The 19161-nt window shown below is 56.5% G+C and overlaps 1 protein-coding gene across 1 annotated transcript in view; it reads left to right on the top strand.

Moving 5' to 3' along the window:
• The window catches only part of HMCN2 (hemicentin 2), a 146437-nt gene that overhangs the window by 87234 nt on the left and 40042 nt on the right, over positions 1–19161 (top strand). Inside the window, 22 exon segments of the mRNA XM_055329177.1 lie at positions 36–132; positions 306–425; positions 2420–2581; positions 3588–3869; positions 5140–5307; positions 6502–6615; positions 7087–7173; positions 8203–8394; positions 9136–9309; positions 9441–9554; positions 10076–10218; positions 10836–10986; positions 11611–11700; positions 11703–11828; positions 13360–13473; positions 13876–14063; positions 14579–14675; positions 15429–15590; positions 15750–15863; positions 16808–17010; positions 17701–17782; positions 18452–18583. Coding sequence (XP_055185152.1) covers positions 36–132; positions 306–425; positions 2420–2581; positions 3588–3869; positions 5140–5307; positions 6502–6615; positions 7087–7173; positions 8203–8394; positions 9136–9309; positions 9441–9554; positions 10076–10218; positions 10836–10986; positions 11611–11700; positions 11703–11828; positions 13360–13473; positions 13876–14063; positions 14579–14675; positions 15429–15590; positions 15750–15863; positions 16808–17010; positions 17701–17782; positions 18452–18583 — 3112 coding nt within the window.

Genomic DNA, 19161 nt, shown 5'->3' with positions numbered 1-19161 from the left:
GCCCCCACTGATGGGTCACTCTTGATCTTGGCCAGGTGAGCAGAGCGGAGGTGGGGGATGCAGGCCACTATACCTGCGAGGCGCTGAATCAGGCGGGCCGCTCAGAGAAGCACTACAACCTGAATGTCTGGGGTAAGGATCTGGGGTCCCTTCCCCTGCCCCTGGCATGCCTGGCTCTTCTGTCCCCCCACCCCGGGCAAATGCTACCTCGGTGGTCCCAGGATACTGGCTCTCTCCATTGCCCATCCCTTCCCTCCCCAGCCCACTGCTCACCCCACACCCCTCTCTCTCTGTTCTTCCTCTAGTACCTCCTGTGTTCCCCTCAAGGGAACCCCGCACCCTGACCGTGACCAAAGGGCACCCTGCCAGGCTGTCCTGTGAATGTCGGGGCATCCCCTTCCCCAAGATCTCCTGGAGGAAGGACGGTATGACTGTGTCCATCGTTGCCCCACACCCCATAGCCTCGCTGGGTGCCCCCACCCCACAGTCTAGCTGAACTGGAGATAGGTGGGCTTATGCACAGGGGTGAGGGTGCTGGTTACGGAAGTGATGCTGCCCACAGCCCCTCTCTGCTCCGTCCCCGAGTCTGCCGGGTGCCCCAGCTCTTTCCCAGCCAGTGAGAGCTGGATGGGTCCTTTGGCCTCTTCCAGAAAGTCCTCCCTGACCCCACCCCAGGCCAGGGCAGGGCCTCCTGGACACAGCCCGTGTGTGTTAACCTGTCATGTAGCCGTCTTAGTCCTTCAGTATCTACTCTCCATGAGTCTGAGCCCCGAGGGCACTGTCTTGGCCACCACTGAATTCCAGGTCAGCACCTGGTACAGAATAGGTGCTCAATAAATAGTTGGAATTCATTCACTTAACCAATATTTACTGAGAGCTTCTCTGTGCCCGGCCCCATTCTAGGCACTGGAAATACGATGGTGGGTCGGGGTGGTCAAATAATAAACAGAAAGTTAGCAAATGACTTTGATGGGAAGTATCATCTATGGAGAAAAGTAAAGCCAAAAGAGGGAGAAGATATTTGCAGTTTCAGGCTGGGTGGCCAGGGATGTTTCGCCAAGCAGAATTTAAGAAGGTGAGGGAGGGACAAACATGAGACTATTGCAGAGAAGAACATTTCAGGCAGAGGTGTGAGCAGGTGCAAAGGCCCCGGGGCAGGAATAAGCCAAGCGTGTTTGAAGAATGGGCAAAGAGGAAATGAACTGGAGCAGAGTCAGCAAAGGAGAGGTAGCAGGAGATGGTCACCAGGGCAGTGGGGGCTGGATGGGAGGCCACTGTAATGATCTTGACTTTTCCCTTGAGAGAGATGGGGCTACCATAAGGGCTCTGGACAGAGGAGGGACACAATCCAATTTCAGCAAATTCACCCTGTCAGCCATGCTGAGAACAGATCACTGAGAGTAAGGATGGCCTGAGAGAGGCTGCTTGTTGCAAGGCTCCAGGCGAGAGATCCTGACCGCCTGGACTAGGCGGGGAGCCATGAGATGGCAAGGGGGTGGGGGATGGGGGAGTCTGGATGTGTTTCGAAGGTAGTGCTGGCAGATTTCCTGCTGGGTTGGATAGGAAGAGAGAAGGAAGAGTCGGGGTAACTCGAGGTTTTGGTCTGAGAGTCAGGAGAATGGGGTCAGCATCTCAGAGAGGGAGAAATGGTCAGGGGGCAAGCCTGGAGTTTGGGGCTTGTCCACGTGGGGACCTCTGTTAGTCACCAGTGAGATGTCAAGCAGGCAGTGGGGGGCAGGTGTCTGGAGCTAGGCGAGAGATCTGAGCTCGAGATCAATCTGGGAGCAGCAGGGCAGGACAGCAGGGGTGAGCACACAGACAGAAAGGTAAGGGGAGCCTCTGGGGCTCCTCCCCGCTGCCGGAACACATGTTGAGGGTGACGGAGCCCAGAGGGCTGGCCGCCATGCAGGAGTACAGGATGATGGAAGGTGGTGTTCACTCCTGTGCCTTGAGGCTTCCAAACCCTTCCTCGATGCTGGAATCTTCTTGCCACCAGGGGAACCATGACAGCCACTTGCCCTCCCTCCCCAGGTCACTGCAGCTAGATGGATGGATCATTCGGTACCCATCGTTGAAGCCTATGTGTCAGTCTCTGAGGAGCTTTTAAGGATCTCAGGGAGGATGTGAGGCAAGGTCTGCCCTCCTGGGCTGAGATGCAGAAAGGACACTGACCTGCAGGCACACATCTGGGATGAGGAGAAGCCAGGGGGCTAGGGGAGCTCAGAAGGGGGGCCAGGAGCAGGTTTGGCACTCAGAGAGAGCTGGATGGGTCCTTTGGCCTCTTGGTAGATGTGACATGTCCGTGGACACCTGAAGATGTGAACAGATGTTGGCCAGGATGTGCGGGAGTGGGGAAGGGAGGAGGGAGGACAAATGTTCTGGGTGGAAGGACCAGGGGCTTCTTTCTCGCTGCATCCAGGTCAGCCCTTGCCAGGGGAGGGGAACAGCCTCGAACAGGTGTCAGCCGTGGGGCGGCTCCTGTACCTGGGACAGACCCAGCCGGCCCAGGAGGGCACATACACGTGTGAGTGCAGCAACGTGGCGGGAAATAGCAGCCAGGACCAGCTGCTGGAGGTGCATGGTGAGCCGGGCTGGGATGACCTGAACCAGGTGGAAGGGGCCAGAAGGGTGGGCAACCAGGCACCCTGGGAAGGCAGACTGCACCCTCCAGAACCCAAGCAGAGACAGGAGCTGCGGCAATCAGAACAACTTCACATGCCCTCTTAGACAGCTGGCATTTTATAAGCTGCCCTACCCTGCTCCCCCAGTTAGCTTCTTAACAGCTTGTGACTTCAGCACGAGAAAGGGGTGACAGGATCCCCAGGAGCCTTCACTGGCCCAGAGAAACCTAATATATCTTTTTTTTTCTTAAACAATTTTATTTATTTATTTATTCATGAGAGACACACAGAGAGAGGCAGAGACATAGGCAGAGGGAGAAGCAGGCTCCTCGCAGGGAGCCAGGTGCAGGATTTGGTCCCAGGACCCTGGGATCATGACCTGAGCTGAAGGTAGATGCTCACCACTGAGCCACCTAGGCGTCCCACCAAATATATCTTGAAACAGTTGAAAACAGAGAAATATAAAATTTATGTGAAGCTCGGTCACATAACGGAAACCTGTCTCCAATGACTGGTCCAGCGGGGATGAAATTAGATAGGCAGCCTTGTAAAAATTGTTCTAGAAAATTAACCAGGAAAAGCATGTTCAGCATCCCACTTGTGGAATAACACCCTGCCCCTAAATGGCCCCAGTGACTGTTTAAGGTGCAGGAGGCCCATGGTTTCTGGGGAAGGAGACCCCTCACAAGCCTTTGGGGCTGTGCTGTGTGACCTTGTCCCCGGAACAGGCCTGCCCCTGACTCTCAGGGTGCGGGAGAGGCACGGGGGTTAGGGCTGTGACCCCATCACAGAAATGGAAAGTGGATGCCCCCAGAGTGGGGGGGGTCCCCTGGCCAGGTCACACAGCCAGCAAGGGGCTGGGGGAGCAGAGGCCTGAGTGGGGGTGCGGCTGGCTCATGACTGGTGCCTGGTGCCGCAGCCGCGAGGGCGGCCTTCCTGACCCGCGCTCTCTCTCCCCCCGCTCAGTTCCCCCCCAGATCGCTGGCCCCCGGGAGCCGCACACACAGGTCTCCGTGGTCCGGGACGGGGAGGCCACTCTGTGGTGCAACGCCTCGGGGAAGCCCCCGCCCAGGGTGACGTGGGAGCGGGCCGGCCGGCCACTGGGGGCCGAGCCGGGCCTGCGGCTGCAGAACCAGGGCCAGAGCCTGCGCGTGGAGCGGGCGCGGGCTGCACACGGCGGGCACTACAGCTGCGTGGCCGAGAACGCGGCGGGCTGGGCCGAGAGGAGGTTCGCGCTGTCTGTGCTGGGTGAGCACCGCCGCGCTGGAGCGGGGGGCGGGACGCCGGAGCCAGCACGGCCCAGCCTGGGGCACAGCCCCTCCTTTCTTTTTTTTAAAGATTTTATTTATTTATTCATGAGACACAGAGAGAGAGAGAGAGAGAGGCAGAGACACAGGCAGAGGGAGAAGCAGGCGCCACGCAGGGAGCCCGATGTGGGACTCGATCCGAGGACCTGGGGATCATGCCCTGGGCCAAAGGCAGACGCTCAACCGCTGAGCCAGCCGGCGGTGCCGCAGCCCCTGTTCCCGCAGGAGGCCAGCGTCTGGCTGGGGAAGCCTTGAGCTCTGCTCTCAGAGTCGGGATTGGCTCCCAGGAGCCCTCTCTGCCTGCCTCCTTCTCCTCACTTGCTGTTCTCCTGTTCCCCTGCCCCTGGCTCTGGGGGAATAAGCAGTCTCTACCCTGCGTGACACATGTGCCGTGGGGCGACTCAGGGCCTGTGAGAGACAAGGAGTCTGAACTGTGTAGTGGGAAGTCAGGGCAGCCTCCTGTAGGAGGTGACCTTGTAGCTGAAATGTAAAAGCTGAGGGGGAGTTCACTGGGTGCCGGGGTGAGGGGGAAGAGTGTGCAGGGCAGAGGGAACAGACTCTACAGAGGCCTGGAGAGGTGACACAGCACTTTCAAGGGGCCTGCAACAGCCTCGTGATGCCAATCTTTTATTGAGCTCCTACTATATGCCTCAGGGTAGGGCACAAGAAGTGGTGAGATCAAGTGGGCAGGGATGGGTTTAGGGAGGCCACTCTCATCATGCCCTCCCCTCTCACCCCTCACCCCACCCCACCCCCACCCCCACCACCCCATCCCACCCTGGGGATCCCTGGCCTCACCCACTTATGTCCGCCTGATAGAGCGTGGCTTCCTTTGTGAATGGATCCTTCAGAAAGTGCAGAGGTGCCACTTACCTCCAGCATGTGGATTCAGGGGACATATCTATGTTCCCCTGTCCCTAGTGCCAGTCTCGTTGCTCAGCATAGGCACGTGCTAAGCGCTGGTTGGATTCTCCTGGCATCTCTCTGAGGGGGTGGGGAAACTGAGGCTCAAGGTGCCTGCCTGAAACCAAAGCCCAGCCTGTGGCCATTGGTCACTCCCGCCAGGGGGAGCTGCACTGACCTTGTCACTTCTGCTCCTTGGACTCTCCGAATAGGGGTGGGGGTCGTTGCAGGGAGACAGCTGTTGCGGGCAGGGAAGGAGCATACAGACCCCATATGCACCCTGAATGCGGCTTCTCCTCTGTGCCTAGAGCCCCCAGAGCTCATCGGAGACTTGCACCAGCTGACCAACGTCTCTGCCGCCTTGCATAGCCCCTTGACGCTGCTCTGTGAAGCCACAGGCGTCCCACTCCCGGGGGTCCGCTGGTTCCGAGGGGAGGAGCCCATCAGCCCTGGGGAGGACACCTACCTCTTGGCAGGTAAGGTGCCAGTCAGGGGAGTACCTGATTATCAGGTCTGGCCCTCTGCCTCTACCTCTGTTTATCACATGCCCATGACCTCTGACCCCTTGCTGCCAGGCCTGGTTGGGATAAGCATTGGGCTGCTGGTCCCCCGAAGAGTGCAACCAAAAACACTGACTAGGTGAGGTGTGCCAGGAAAAACAATTGGATTTAAATAAGTTCGGGAAAAGACTTCCTGCTGTGTTCCCCTGCCCTCCTCTGGAAGACTGACAGTGACTATTTGCCTAGCTAAGGTTCTGATAAGCCCTGTGGCAAAAAAAGAAAAAAAAATCTCATGGCCCATCTATAACATCCCCCAGAACAGTAACAAACTTTTGAAATACTGAGCTAAGCACCTTCTCTAAATATTCATCCTCCCCACAAAGTTGATTTGTGATGGTTCTTGTTGGTGTACAAATGGGGAAACTGAGGCCCAAGAGGCAGTGTCCCATCCATATCTTACAGGAACTTTGAGATCACTGAAGCTCAGCCTCAGTGACTCAGCAACTGCTCCACACAACCAAAGCTGGGAAGGCACATAAATTTTCCCTGTGCTCCACTTCTGAGCACTTGGTGAGGGCTTTCAGATGCCTTGTGGTACGAATTCAGAGACCACATCTGGGCAGGAGGGAGCATGGCAATCCATTAGTGATGCCTGCTCCGGGTGCAGGAACAGCAGTAATAACATGTCCTATGTATCTGCCTTCCCTGGGCAGGTCTTAGATGATCCTTGGTCACATTCCCCTGGGAGGAGCTGGCTTGCCTCTGAGAGGCCTTTGGGAGAAGGCAGCTTTTTTCCAGTTCCACTAGAATAGAATGGGGGCCTCTGGCCTGGGTCAGGACTACAGAGCCCATTGCTGTCCGTTTACCCCCAGCCAGTGCCCAGAACCAGGGGTAGCCAGGTGACAGGTCCTTCATACTAGAACAGGTTCACCCTCAAGTTCCTCAAGTTCACCCACGTGCCTGTCTGAAGTCCAGCGGGCTCCCTTCCTTCTGTTTACCCTCCTGGATCTCAGTTTCCCCATCTGAGAAATGCAGCACTGGGGGAGGCAGACACGTACACATCTAATTACGACACTCCGTGCACTCCTGTTCCTGGTGAGCAGCCGGGGCTCAGCTTGGGACAGAGGCTGCTCATCGCCGTGCTTGGAGCCTACTCCTCTTCCTCCCCAGGGGGCTGGATGCTGAGGATAACCCGGGCTCGGGAGCAGGACAGAGGTCTTTACTCATGCCTGGCAAGCAATGAGGCTGGGGAGGTTCGGAGGAACTTCAGCGTCGAGGTCCTGGGTATGTCGTAGCCCTATTCTCATGGGCATCCCATGAATTACTCTTCTCCCACCTAGGAGCTGCTGGGGGGGCTATGTCTAGGATGAAGGGTTCATGCTGGACTGGGGGCTCTGCACAGGAAGGAGAGAGAGGCTCCTTTTCTTTGCCTGATCAACGACCTCTGCTCTGAGGCTGCCATGGAACTTTCTGGAAACAGCAGAGACTAACCCAAAGTGGAAGGGGGCCACCACCACCCCACTGCCTTCTCCTGATCAGGGCCTTCCCCTAGAGGCTCTTGTACTTCTCTCAGCCAGCAACGAATGTTTATTGAACTCACTGCTCCGTGGAAGCAGGCACAAGGGGATGGGAAACTGAGGCACAGGGAACTGAAGGCAGTTGCCTTGGGCTCTTGGTTCTGGGCTCTTGCCTTCTGGCTTCATGGTTGTTCAGCCAACCCTGGTCAGTAACCATCTGTGTCCCTGCTTCTCCCAGTTCCTCCCAGGATTGAGAACGAGAGCCTGGAGGAGGCAGTCAAGGTCCCCGAGGGGCAGACAGCTCACCTGACATGCAATGCCACAGGTAGGGGCCACATATATTATGGGCCGGGAGAAGCATGAGAAGTCAGCTTCAGAAAGGAGGCGGTCCCCAGGGATCCTGACATGCCCTCAGCCCTACTGCTCCCCAGAGAGGTCTCTCTATATCATTAACTTGGCACCACATCCTGCTCATCTTTGCACTCACTGTGTCTCTGCCCCCAAATACTCCCTCCCTACTCCTCACCTGACTACAGACCTCAGCTTCAGGACTTTCAGTCCTTGACTGACCCCTTTGGCCTTTGGGCTACCATCACGTGGCTCCCACAAGACCCAGAGCTTTCTTGTCCCAGCACTAATCACATTGGACTATTGTAACCTTGTGATCTCTGTGTGCCCCAGTCAGGGGCTTGAGGTCCTTGAGGACCCAAGCACTGCTTTGTCACCATGGCTTTCCCAGTGTCTGGGAGAGTACGCTTGTGGGCTGGGCTGAGCTGGCTGGCTGGCTGGAAGGTTGAATGGATAGGTGGAAGGATGGATGGATGGATGGATGGATGGATGGATGGATGGATGGATAGATGGGGAGGTGGGTGGGTTGATGGATGGATGGATAAATGGATAGATGGATGGACAAGGAGTTAGGTGGGTGGGTGGGTGGATGGATGGATGGATGGATGGATGGATAGGGAGGAGGTTGGGTAGGTGGAAGGGGAGGTACATGGATGGTTGGAAGGAGGTATGGATGGATGGTTTGGATGGATGGATGGGGAAGTGGGTAGGTGGGTGGATGGATGGATGGATGGATGGATGGGTGAGAGGAATAACTTGCCTTTCTGTCTTGCCTGTTTACATCCACCCATCTCAGTACATTCCTCCATAAGGAAAAGGCAGTCAACCACGTAGGAAAGGATCCAGGCCAAGCTTGGTGGCTGCTTCTGTGCCTTATCCTGCTACATGGTCCTCTAACGGAGATGGAGAATCCATGTCCTCTGCCCTATCTGGAAGCCACCTCTGACCTCTTGGCCAACCTAGTCAGAACCTGCTGAATTGTCTCACCTGCCTCTCCCCCTCACAGGCCACCCACAGCCCAAGGTCATGTGGTTCAAAGATGGCCAGCCCCTAACTGGTGGAGACGCCCACCACATTTCTCCCGATGGAGCCCTCCTGCAGGTCCTCCAGGCCAACCTGTCTAGCTCTGGCCACTACTCCTGCATTGCAGCCAATGCTGTAGGGGAGAAGACCAAACACTTCCAGCTCAGTGTCCTGGGTAAGTGCTGGGTGTCTCCCAGCCACCCTGGGGACCAACAGAAGGGAGAACCAAGGTGACTAACTCCTTACAGACAGCATCCCAAAAAGCCCTTTCCTATTTTTTTCCATTTCTCTGGGTTCCACAATAACAAAATAATGGCTATATTGGCTGAACATTTATCATGGGCTGGGCATTTGAACAGGCCTGATTGACTGGATCTTCACAACAAGCCTAGGAGAGGGAGATGTGCTTGTCCCTGTGTCACCAATGAAGCTTTGAGGCATAGAGGGGTGACAGGGCCCCCAGGTGTCCATCTCCCAAGGGCAATCAGTATGAGCTGTCCTGTCAGGAGAAACAGGGATCTAGAAGATGATAGGGACACAGCCTGGCTTAATAAAATCTGTTTCTAAAAATGCTGGTGGCAAAAGGGACAGTCCCCTGCAGGACCTAAAAGAGGAAATCCCAGAACCAATGAAAGCAGAGCTCTTCTATACATCAGGGAGCCCTCCCCCACCAGGGAGTGGGGTGAAGTGGAGCACAAGCAGAACTGACAGGGCTCTGGTAGATTAGAAGACTGTCTGGATGCTAAGAGGCTACTGGGGAAATTGAGGCAGAAATTATCCAGCTTCCCCTGTGGCTTTGTTTAGTGGTGGGAAGCCTAGGCTCTGAAGCTAAGCAACAGGTCTGAGACTTTTCTGGATCCTCAGGCCCAGATTTCAGGGCTCTCTGCTAACAATCACACCCCCTGCCTCCCCACAGTGGTTCCCACCATCCTGGGAGTGACCGAGGACAGTGCAGATGAGGAAGTGACAGTGACCATCAACAACCCCATTTCTCTGATCTGTGAGGCACTGGCCTTCCCCTCCCCCACCATCACCTGGATGAAGGATGGCGCCCCGTTTGAGGCTTCAAACAACATCCAGCTGCTCCCAGGTGATGCCCTCTGACGGGGGAGAAGTGAGGGGCCAGGGGACACATTCTTGAGCTAGGTTAGAGGGAGGGACTGGTGAGCCTGAGGTCATGTGACCTTGGGGGTGACCCTGGCCACTGCCCCCTGCAAGCAGGCACCCACGGGCTACAGATCCTGAATGCCCAGAAGGAAGATGCAGGCCAGTACACCTGTGTGGTCACCAACGAGCTTGGGGAGGCCATGAAGAACTACCACGTGGAAGTGCTCAGTGAGTCAGGGACCCTCTGGGACAATGGCAGGGCAGACAGGAGGCTGTCTGGGAGCTAGGGGACCCCTGGTGCCTGGGCCCCCACAGATACCCTAAGGTACCTCCCTGTGACTTGTCTCCTCTGATGGTCACCAGGCAGCCAGGGCTGACTTAGTCATTTTAGGGCCAAGGACCCTAGGAGCTGGGAACAGGTGAGTTAGGCCTTGGGTCACACCAATGCCCAGATCCACACCAGGCCCAGTTTCCCTCTGCCACCTGCACTGCAACTTCAGACTGGCACCCCCAGAATGGCCCCCAGAGAATTCCCCTGCCCACACCGCCCCGTACTGTAAACCACTGTCAACCAGCACTCTCTCCCCTAAGTGAACAGCTGCAGGCACAGGTCAGTCTCCAGGGTCCCTCTTCCCCTGCTCTCAGGAACCAGCATGCCCGTTTCTGGGACTGCCCTGAGTCCAGGGTGAGCACTGGGTCTCAGCATCCCCTTCCTAGGCCTGCTTCTCAGACCCCCTTGTGGTTTTCAGTCCCCCCTTCCATCTCCAAAGATGACCCATTGGGGGAGGCCAGCGTGAAGGAAGTGAGGACCAAAGTCAACAGTACTCTGACCCTCGAGTGTGAGTGCTGGGCCATGCCCCCGCCCACCATCACCTGGTACAAGGATGGACAGGTAAGTGAGGAAACCCCTGGGAGTCCTGCTTCTGCTTGGAACCTTCCAGAGAAGGCTGTCAGGGCGCTCCTGACCCAGAGCCAGCCTGGGCCCTGCCCCACTTTGTGTTTTACTAAGAAATCCAGCTGTTTGTGGGGAACAGGTCTCATCAACACTAAACACCATGTTTACCCATTTTTAACTCCTGGTTTTTAAGCTAGACAGGCTTGATGTTATAAAACTGTCAGAGTACTACTGCCACTTTGTGTTGTATTTTTAAATTTTTTTTAAAATATAGGTTGGCTCGGGGCACTTGATAGTGTAGTCAGCCAAGCGTCTGACTCTTGGCTTCGACTCAGGTTGTGATCTCAGGGTCATGAGATCGAGCAACCCATTTCAGGCTCCACACTCAGCATGGAATCTGCTTGAGATTCTTTCTCCCTTTCCCTCTGCCCCTCCCTATGATGCACTATCTCTCTTACTCTCTCAAATAAATAAATCTTTAAATATAAATAAATAAATAAATATATATATAAATATATATATATATATATATATATATATATATATATATATATATCTCCTCATCTGCGTGCTTTCTGCCCCTCATTTCTGATCTTTCCCCTCTTCCATCCCAGCCCGTGACCCCCAGTGAGCGGCTCCATCTCCTGGGCGAGGGCCGGCTACTCCAGATCCAGCCCACACAGGTCTCAGACTCGGGACGGTACCTGTGTGTGGCCACCAACGTGGCTGGCGAGGATGACCAGGACTTCAATGTGCTCATCCAGGGTGTGTGGGGGCCAGTGGGGCCGGGCTGGAGCATGGGCCAGTGGGCATGGGGGGCAGGGCCGCAGGGGAGGCTGGGAGTGTCAGTGCTTCTGGAGCCATAGGGCAGGTGGACTGCATTCCAGGTAGTTTGTTCCCTTTCTCATTGCTGGCTGGTGTGTCTTACCTCCAGGCCCTGGCCCTGGCTCTTCCATTCACTGACTTTGTGACCTGGGGACATTCCTGCCCTCCCCCTGGGCCTTTCTTCTACCTTTATAAAATGTAGGTCATCAAATCAGGTAGCCCTGAGGGCCTCCACCACCTCTGAAAACCAATGATTTTGTGCCTCTATGCTCCAATAAACAAACTGGCTGAAACTTAGTATCTGGCTTCCTCCCCTGAGAGGTGGCAACATGTCATGGGAAGTCTTTTGAATCCATTGGACGTGAGCCACGGTGGGCAAGAACCTGATCTTGGTGCCCAGCATAGTAGTCGCTCAGTAAACACTGGCTGAGAGGCGTGAATTTAAAAACTGCCTTGGCCTCAGGGATCTGCTCTAACTGTGGCATTTCCACACCTGAGAGAGGCTAGCACAGGTGTCTCATTGGGCAGCTGTGTGTTCTAATGGCTTTGTCCCCCCCATCCCAGTGCCCCCCATGTTCCAGAAGCTGGGGGAGGCCAGTGCAGCCTTTGAGATCCCATCCAGGGAACAAGAGGCCCGGAGTGGGGTGATGGAATACGGGAGATCGTGGAGAACAACCCCGCCTACCTGTACTGCGACACCAATGCTGTCCCACCCCCGGAGCTCACCTGGTACAGGGAGGACCAGCCCCTCTTGGCCACAGACGGGGTGTCTGTCCTGCAAGGTAGTTTAGAGAGTACGGTGGCGGGGGGGCAGGGATCTGCAGGCAGGGATTGGGGCACACCCGCCTCAGAGCGGGGCTTATTAACTGTCCTTTCGAGTCCTTGGAGCTTCTGTGTGCTGTGTGCTATGTGACCATGGGCAGGCCACATGACCACTCTGGACCTTGGCTGCCTTTCATAAACCAGGGCTAGACACTCTGCCCATCTGAGGGTGAAAACAGGGCTCCCCCTTTGCCTCCAGTTTTTAGAACAGAGGTTCTCATCCAGGCCATGTCCACCTCTGGGCCTCAAGATTTATAATGTCCTGGGATAACTGGCCAAAGCTGGTGTCTTTCTCTGCAGGAGGAGCCAGTTGCTTTAGTAAGATCTCAGGAGGACCACAGTGGGGGGTGAGGGGTTGGGATTCCAGGTGTGGAGCCCTGTATCATCTCATCAGGGGGGCCTTGGTGACCTTTGAGCTTAGGACCTGTCCTGTGTCCTGCAGTGTCCTGTTCTGGAGCAGTGGTGGGGCTGGCCAGGGGGAGATGAGGTGGTTTGCACCGACCTCTAGACAAATAGGCTCATTCCAGGGTTTGTACTTTGGTGCTTGCAAAAGAAGGCAACCTCTTGGTGATGGAGAAGAGGCTGTGCTTACTGAAAGCTGTTTATCCCTGTCAGAAACCCCTACCTGACCCCTCAACCTGGCCACTGCCCTTGGACCTGGACACTGATCTTGATCCAGATCCTGGGTACACAGTAAACTCAATCACATGCTGACTTCGACCTCAGATCCGACCATAGGTTAATCCCAGCCCTCAGGTGACCCACTGGTCCTAGCTATTAACCTCCGACCCCAACACTGACCCCTGACCCCGGCCACTGACCCCTGATTACGGACGAGCACATAGTGGTTGTGGTCACAAGTGGACCTTAATTCTGAACCTGACCATAGATTAACTTCACATATCAAGGGATTCCCAAGCTCAGCCACTGCTTCTCTAAGTCCCGCTCCTGTCCCCAGCTCTGTAGCCAGTAAGCCCCAAGCACACCACAGCCTGGGCCAGTGATCCCCCAACTTAGAATCCTGAACACAGAGTGACCCTAACCTGTCCCCACTGGAGGCCACCTCTAGCCCCACATAGGTGCTAGGGTCTGGCCCTCATTGCCTCTTGATCACAGAGGGTCCCAGGTGACACTCCTCAGGGTCCCCCACCCCCAATCACCACAACCCAGGAGCTGCCTCACTGCTTCCGAAAAGTCTGTCCCTGGATATTTGCCCAGCTCTCTGCTTCCTCCCCCTGCCTTCATTGAGGAGCACTGCTGGGCACTCTTGCAAAGCCTCAGTTCTTCCATCTGGAAGATGGGAGTAGCAGTAGTATACAGAGTCAGAGGCCGAGAAAATGCTCAGCCCAGGGACTGGCCCACAGCAAGTGGGGCAAGCTGATTCTCTCCGTTTCACAAAGGAGGTGGGGCAGTGATGTCTTCGAGGTCCCTTCCAGAGGAAAGAGTGGGCGTCCTTGCCCTTGCTCAGGTCTCTGTCCCACATCCCCGCAGGAGGCCGGGTCTTGCAGATCCCCCTCGTACGTGGAGAGGATGCCGGGAGGTACTCGTGCAAAGCCTCCAATGAGGTGGGCGAGGACTGGCTGCACTACCAGCTGCTTGTGCTCAGTGAGTGGTCAGCCTGGGACCAGAGGGTTTAGGTCTGCAGGCCCCCCGAGGGCCTCCCTGAGAAAGGGGTTAAGGCAGAGTGCACGTTCAGTCCTCTGTCCTGGGAGGTTGATCACGTAGGGGTCAGGAGGCTGTACTGGGTTCAAATTCCAAGTGGCCTGCTTTCTAGCTGTATCATCTTGACCAAATCACTGCCCTCTCGGTGCCCCAGATTACTTAACTGCATCAGGGCTGGGCCGGGGCAGGGGGATGGGGCGCATGGGGAGTAGGGCACGGGGAGACCTAGCCAGAGCCTGGCCCCATGTGCTGCTTGCACCTTCGTGCCCACCCCCCACCCTGGGAACCCTTCCCAGCCAGGCCACCTGCTCCTCACCCTGCTCTCCCTGCCACCCACCCCCCCAGCCCCACCTGTGATCCTGGGCGACACGGAGGAGCTGGTGGAGGAGGTGACAGTCAATGCCAGCAGCACCGTCAGCCTACAGTGCCCGGCCCTGGGCAACCCTATGCCCACCATCTCATGGCTCCAGAATGGGCTGCCTTTCGCCCCAAGCCCACGGCTGCAGGTCCTGGAGGACGGGCAAGTCTTGCAGGTCAGGGTGTCCCCCAACGCAGGCTAATGGCAGCAACTGCCGTGACACGGTGTTGCTTGTCTGGGAACCAAGGAGCTGCTGTTATCTGTGCCAGATGAGGCTCTTTGCCCAAAAGCATGTGGGAGTACCCGGGATTTAATTTGGCCCACTAGATAATCTTATGTGAGCAGATTGCTGGCAGTTCAGGGCTACCGGCCCTGAAAGGGGTGCATGGCCACCGGGAGCCCAGCATGGCACCGACCAGCCCTACTTGGGGCTGGGGGGAGACTGCTGCCACCATATAGTTTGCTACAGGGAATCATCGAGCATCAACCTCACACTGTGCCCCGAATGTCACAAAGAGCACTTGATGGATGGGGGGGGGGGGGTGGCTGTCAGTGGAGCCCCCTGAATGCTGCTCCACACAGGCAGAGACGCTGGCCTTCTAAGGGCAGGAGCCCTCGCAGTACTTTCTGGAGGAGCCCAGAGCCAGCAGGCCTGTGGTGTCTCCAGGCACCTTCTCCCTGCACCCACAGGTTTCCACTGCCGAGGTGGCTGATGCCGCCAGCTACATGTGTGTGGCCGAGAACCCGGCGGGCTCCTCCGAGAAGCTCTTCACCCTCAGGGTACAAGGTGAGCTGGGCTGAGCGGCGGTGCCTGCGGGTTCCCAGCTGAGGGCTGGTGCTCTGGGCTGGCTGTGGCCCGTTCCCAGGGTTAACCTTGTGGGCAGTCATGGCACCTCTTCCCACCCGGAGGGGCACAGCCTTGTTGCTCCCAGTGTGCTGGGCTCTGGGCCTGGGCTCAAAGTGCATGGATCCCAGCTGGCGCCAGCCACATCATGGGACAGAGAGGGGCCCCTGATCACTGCGGGCCAACCCCAGATGATTTTAAGCAGCATTGGAGGCTGCCAGAGAATGCTTCCTCTGAGGCCTTACAGAACCATTATTGAGACTTACTCTATACTTGGCGTGGGGCTGACACTTTCCCCAGAATGACCTTCTAGCAGAGCTAGGAAACCAGCCCAAATTTATAGCTCAGAGAGGTCACCCACTAGGGGGTTTCCATCTCATTGGCCATGAGCTGTGGCCTCAGGGACAGAGGGATGACAAGGGATCCCCTTGCGGAGCCCCCAAGGTCTAGGACCAGAGCCTGAATTGATAGTTGAGCTCTGCTGCCAACCAGCTGGGTGGTTTTGGAGAAGTGACTCTCCCTCTCTGATCTCTCAGCCCTGTGTTCTCATCTGTGAGGTAGATATGACAAATAGGGGCTGTCAAGTGGCCTTGTATGAAAGTGCACCAAGGTGAGGCACTGGGAGTTCCTAATCTCGGCCCCCTGCCAGGATGTATTCTCATGTGTCTATCTTCCTCCTGGTGGCTGTGGGGACAGCCCCCCCACAAATCACAGGTCCGAACTTGGAGCAGGTCACTGCCATCGTCAACAGCAGTGTCTCCCTGTCCTGTGACGTCCACGCTCACCCGAGCCCTGAGGTCACGTGGTACCGGGACAGCCAGGCCCTCTCCCTGGGAAAAGAGGTCTTCCTCCTGCCTGGTGGGTAAACAGAGGCTTGGAGCCCACCCCAAGGCTACAGGGGGCGTCAGAGTTGCTTCCTCCAACCTGGGAGCAGATGGAGGTTCTGGGAAAGCTTAAGGGTCTTGGGCCTGGGGCCTCAGGCCTATTTGCTGCTGCAAGGGGCTGGCTCCCCCGCAGGTACCCACACACTGCAGCTGGCCCGGGCACAGCCGTCAGACTCCGGGATGTATGCGTGTGAGGCCCTCAATGCCGCCGGCCGAGACCAGAAGCTGGTGCAGCTTAGCGTGCTAGGTATGTCCTGGGTGTGCCCCCCAAACTGCACTATCCCCCACTCCTCCAGGGAGCCCTCAGCTCCATACCCTGAGGCAGCACAGCTAGGAGAGGGGCAGCCAGGACACCCACACCCTCTGGGCAGCATGGTGGGTAAGATCCTGGTCTGAAGAGTTGGACACGTTGGGTTTGAGACTCAGCCATGCGCTTATTTGCTCTGTGACCTTGGACGAGTCACCCTCCCTCTCAGAGCCTCAGGCCTCCCATTGGTAAGGTGATGCTTGACATAAGGATTAAATGATGGTATATGAGTTCTTACCCCATACCTGGCACAGGGTGCTCTCCGAAGTCGAGGAGGGGACAGTGGGACAGCCACAGGAGCTGGCCCAGGCAAGAAAGGCCCTTCCCAAGCCTGACTGATCAGAGGTTCTTGGCGTGGAGCCTGGTTCAGGGCTCCTGGTCTTCAGAATCCGCTTGGGGAAAAGCTGGCCCAAGATATCATGAGCCAGGGCTGACTGGAAAGTTCCTTTTAGCCCTGGGTCTAGTTGATAAATTTGCACTTATTCACCCACTGGGTGAGTGCCAGACAGTGTGCCAGGTCTCACAGCCCAGGGTGGGGGCTTCTATACTGTTTGCTGGAGGGACATGGGCTATGGAGATCCCTCAGGAGGGCTCTAACTAGCCGGGGCCTACCCTGTGTAGGAAGGAGTCCAGGAGGACCATCAGAACATCTCCCCATCTAGGAGGCTGAGGCCCAGAGAGGGCAGGAGGCTTTTCCCAGGTCACCCAGCAGGTCCTTGGCATGCTGACCTGAACTCTGTTCCTCCAACTCCCTGGGTCTGTGCCATCCCTGGGGTGGGCCCCACTGTGACCCCAAGGGCCTCCATCAGCTGTTACCTCTGGCTGGAACCAGGGAGGACACTGGGCAGGCTGCTTTGTCTCACTCTGCTTACTTGCTATCCCAGTTCCCCCCACCTTCAGGCAGCCTCCCAGCGGCCCCCACGATGTGATCCTGGTCCGGGCTGGGGACAAAGCAGTCCTGAGCTGTGAGACAGACTCTCTCCCTGAGCCGACCGTGACCTGGCACAAGGATGGGCAGCCCCTGGTCCTGGCACAGCGTACCCAGGCCCTGCAGGGTGGGCAGAGGCTGGAGATCCGGGACACCCAGGTGAGCAGCCCCATGGTATGGGCAGCTGTGGGGGCTGTGGGTCCTGGTCCTGGTCCTGGTGAGCCTGGGAGATGGGGCTGGGTGGCTGTGTGGCAGGGTGTGGGGCTCCAGCTTTGTCAGCCTCACACCGAGCTGGTTAGCAGCCTCCGGGGCGGGAGACATGAGAAGAGCACAGGGCTCCAGATCTGGTTCTGGACTGACCTTGAGCACATCCATTCCTTATCACATGGGAATGTGTTTTCCTGGGATCTGGAAGCCTTTTCCTGGCCCCTCTAGCTATGACTCTGGGGGTTTGCTCTGCCCACCCTCCCTGGTGTGGATTAGACACTCACAAGTGTCTGCTGGATGAATATCTGCTGCTCCTCTGGGAAACCGCACTAGGCTCCCCTCTCCTGGCCCAGCTCCATCCCCACAGAGAGGGGACTTTCTCCTCCAGGCTTGGCTGGCATGCAGGCCCAGGGGAGAGTGGGGGTCTGGAACCTGCACACTCACCTTCTAACAGCCTTCCTGCTTCTCGAAGCTCTTGAGGGAAGGCTGGGGGTCCTATCTCCTCTGGCTTCCCAGGCAGGACCAGCATATTTGGGGAGTCCCTTCTCCAGAAGTTTCTGTGGCCTGGGTGTTTTGGGGGAGCCCTAGGTATTCCCATCCCAGCGCCATGTGTACCATCACCATGTGCTCTCTTTGTCCTAGGTGTTGGATAAAGGTTTATACAGCTGTAAAGTCAGAAATACAGCTGGGGAAGCCATGCGGACATTTGTCCTCACTGTCCAGGGTAAGCTGGAGACTAGCCTTCTCCTGATGGTTATGTTGACGAGCAATGGGAAGCAGGAAGGTCTGGTCCCTGAGGACAGAGATGGTTCATCCTGAGCACAGTCATTTTTGTTCCACTGGTTGTGGTTGCCTGGCATGCATGACCCCATCCTGGCTGAGCAGGAGAGAGTGTTGGGATTGATTAGTGATGTCTGCCCTGGCATAAGTTAAGAACTACTGGTACATTAGCCATGCACTCACCATCCTTGGGCTGAGTAGACCCCTCTGGACTCTACTTTAAAAATATTTTGGGGATGCCTGGGTGGCTCAGTGGCTAAGCATCTGCCTTAGGCTTAGGGAGTGATCCCGGGGTCCCGGGATTGAGTCCCACATTGGGCTCCCTGCATGGAGCTTGCTTCTCCCTCTGCCTGTGTCTCCGCCTCTCTCTGTGTGTCTCTCATGAATAAATAAAATTTTAAAAAATAAATAAATAAAAATATTTTGAAATAGACAGTTGCACGTTCTATTTACATCTGTGACTAAAACAACCTAGATCTCTACCAGTGGCAAAGCGTAAACTGTCAACTGCTAACCAGAAGGAAGAGCCAGTTGGGTGTCCCTAATCTGCCCAAGTGTAAGGAAGGGGACCGCAGAGTCTTAGGACTGTGTCAGTGTGGCTTCTCTCCTGCAGTGCCCCCGACATTTGAGAATCCTGAGACAGAGAGAGTGAGCCAGGTGGCTGGGAGCCCCCTGGTCCTGAGCTGTGATGTGACTGGGGTCCCTGCACCTTCTGTGACCTGGCTGAAGGACAGAATGCCTGTTGGTGAGTGCATCTCATCCTTTCAGTGCCAAATATTCCTGCCTGTGGTGACACAGCAATGAAAGCCGGAGAGTTGTTGGTTGTTGCCATTTTTGTCAAAATTGAAGAGGGCAGCATCCTGTCTGTCACACCCTCTATTTGTCTTCAACCCTATTGGCCCTTGAAATCCCAATGCTGAGAATTGTTCCCATGGGGACTCGAAGGCTCCCTGTGTTTGTGGCCACCATCAGCCACCCCCTGAGATGGAGGCAGGGTGGGTGCTGAAGGCCCAGCTGGCCTGACCCTGGGCTTGGTGTTGGCCCCTCCAGCCCAGCTGCTGGTCACCTCCCAATCCAGGCCTCTGTCCTGTCTGGCTCTCTTCCTCTCCTCCCACCCCAGGGTCTCAGCAGAACCCTCCTCTTATTGGCTGGTAAATACCTCTGGGGCTGTTAGCTCTCTCTGCCCGTGGCCTTCCCCATTGTGGCCACCACTGTCCCCTGCCCCATGAGGACAGCAGCCCCCACACAAGTCCTGGGCCCACTCTGAGCTGCCAGGGCAGTGTCCACACAGGAAGGAAGGGATCTCAGAGGGCGGCTCTGAGG

Source organism: Nyctereutes procyonoides, unplaced genomic scaffold (genome assembly GCF_905146905.1).
Source record: "Nyctereutes procyonoides isolate TBG_1078 unplaced genomic scaffold, NYPRO_anot_genome, whole genome shotgun sequence".
Lineage (NCBI taxonomy): Eukaryota > Metazoa > Chordata > Mammalia > Carnivora > Canidae > Nyctereutes > Nyctereutes procyonoides.
Note: the sequence above shows the minus strand (reverse complement) of the source record. Positions and strands in the feature narration are given on the sequence as shown.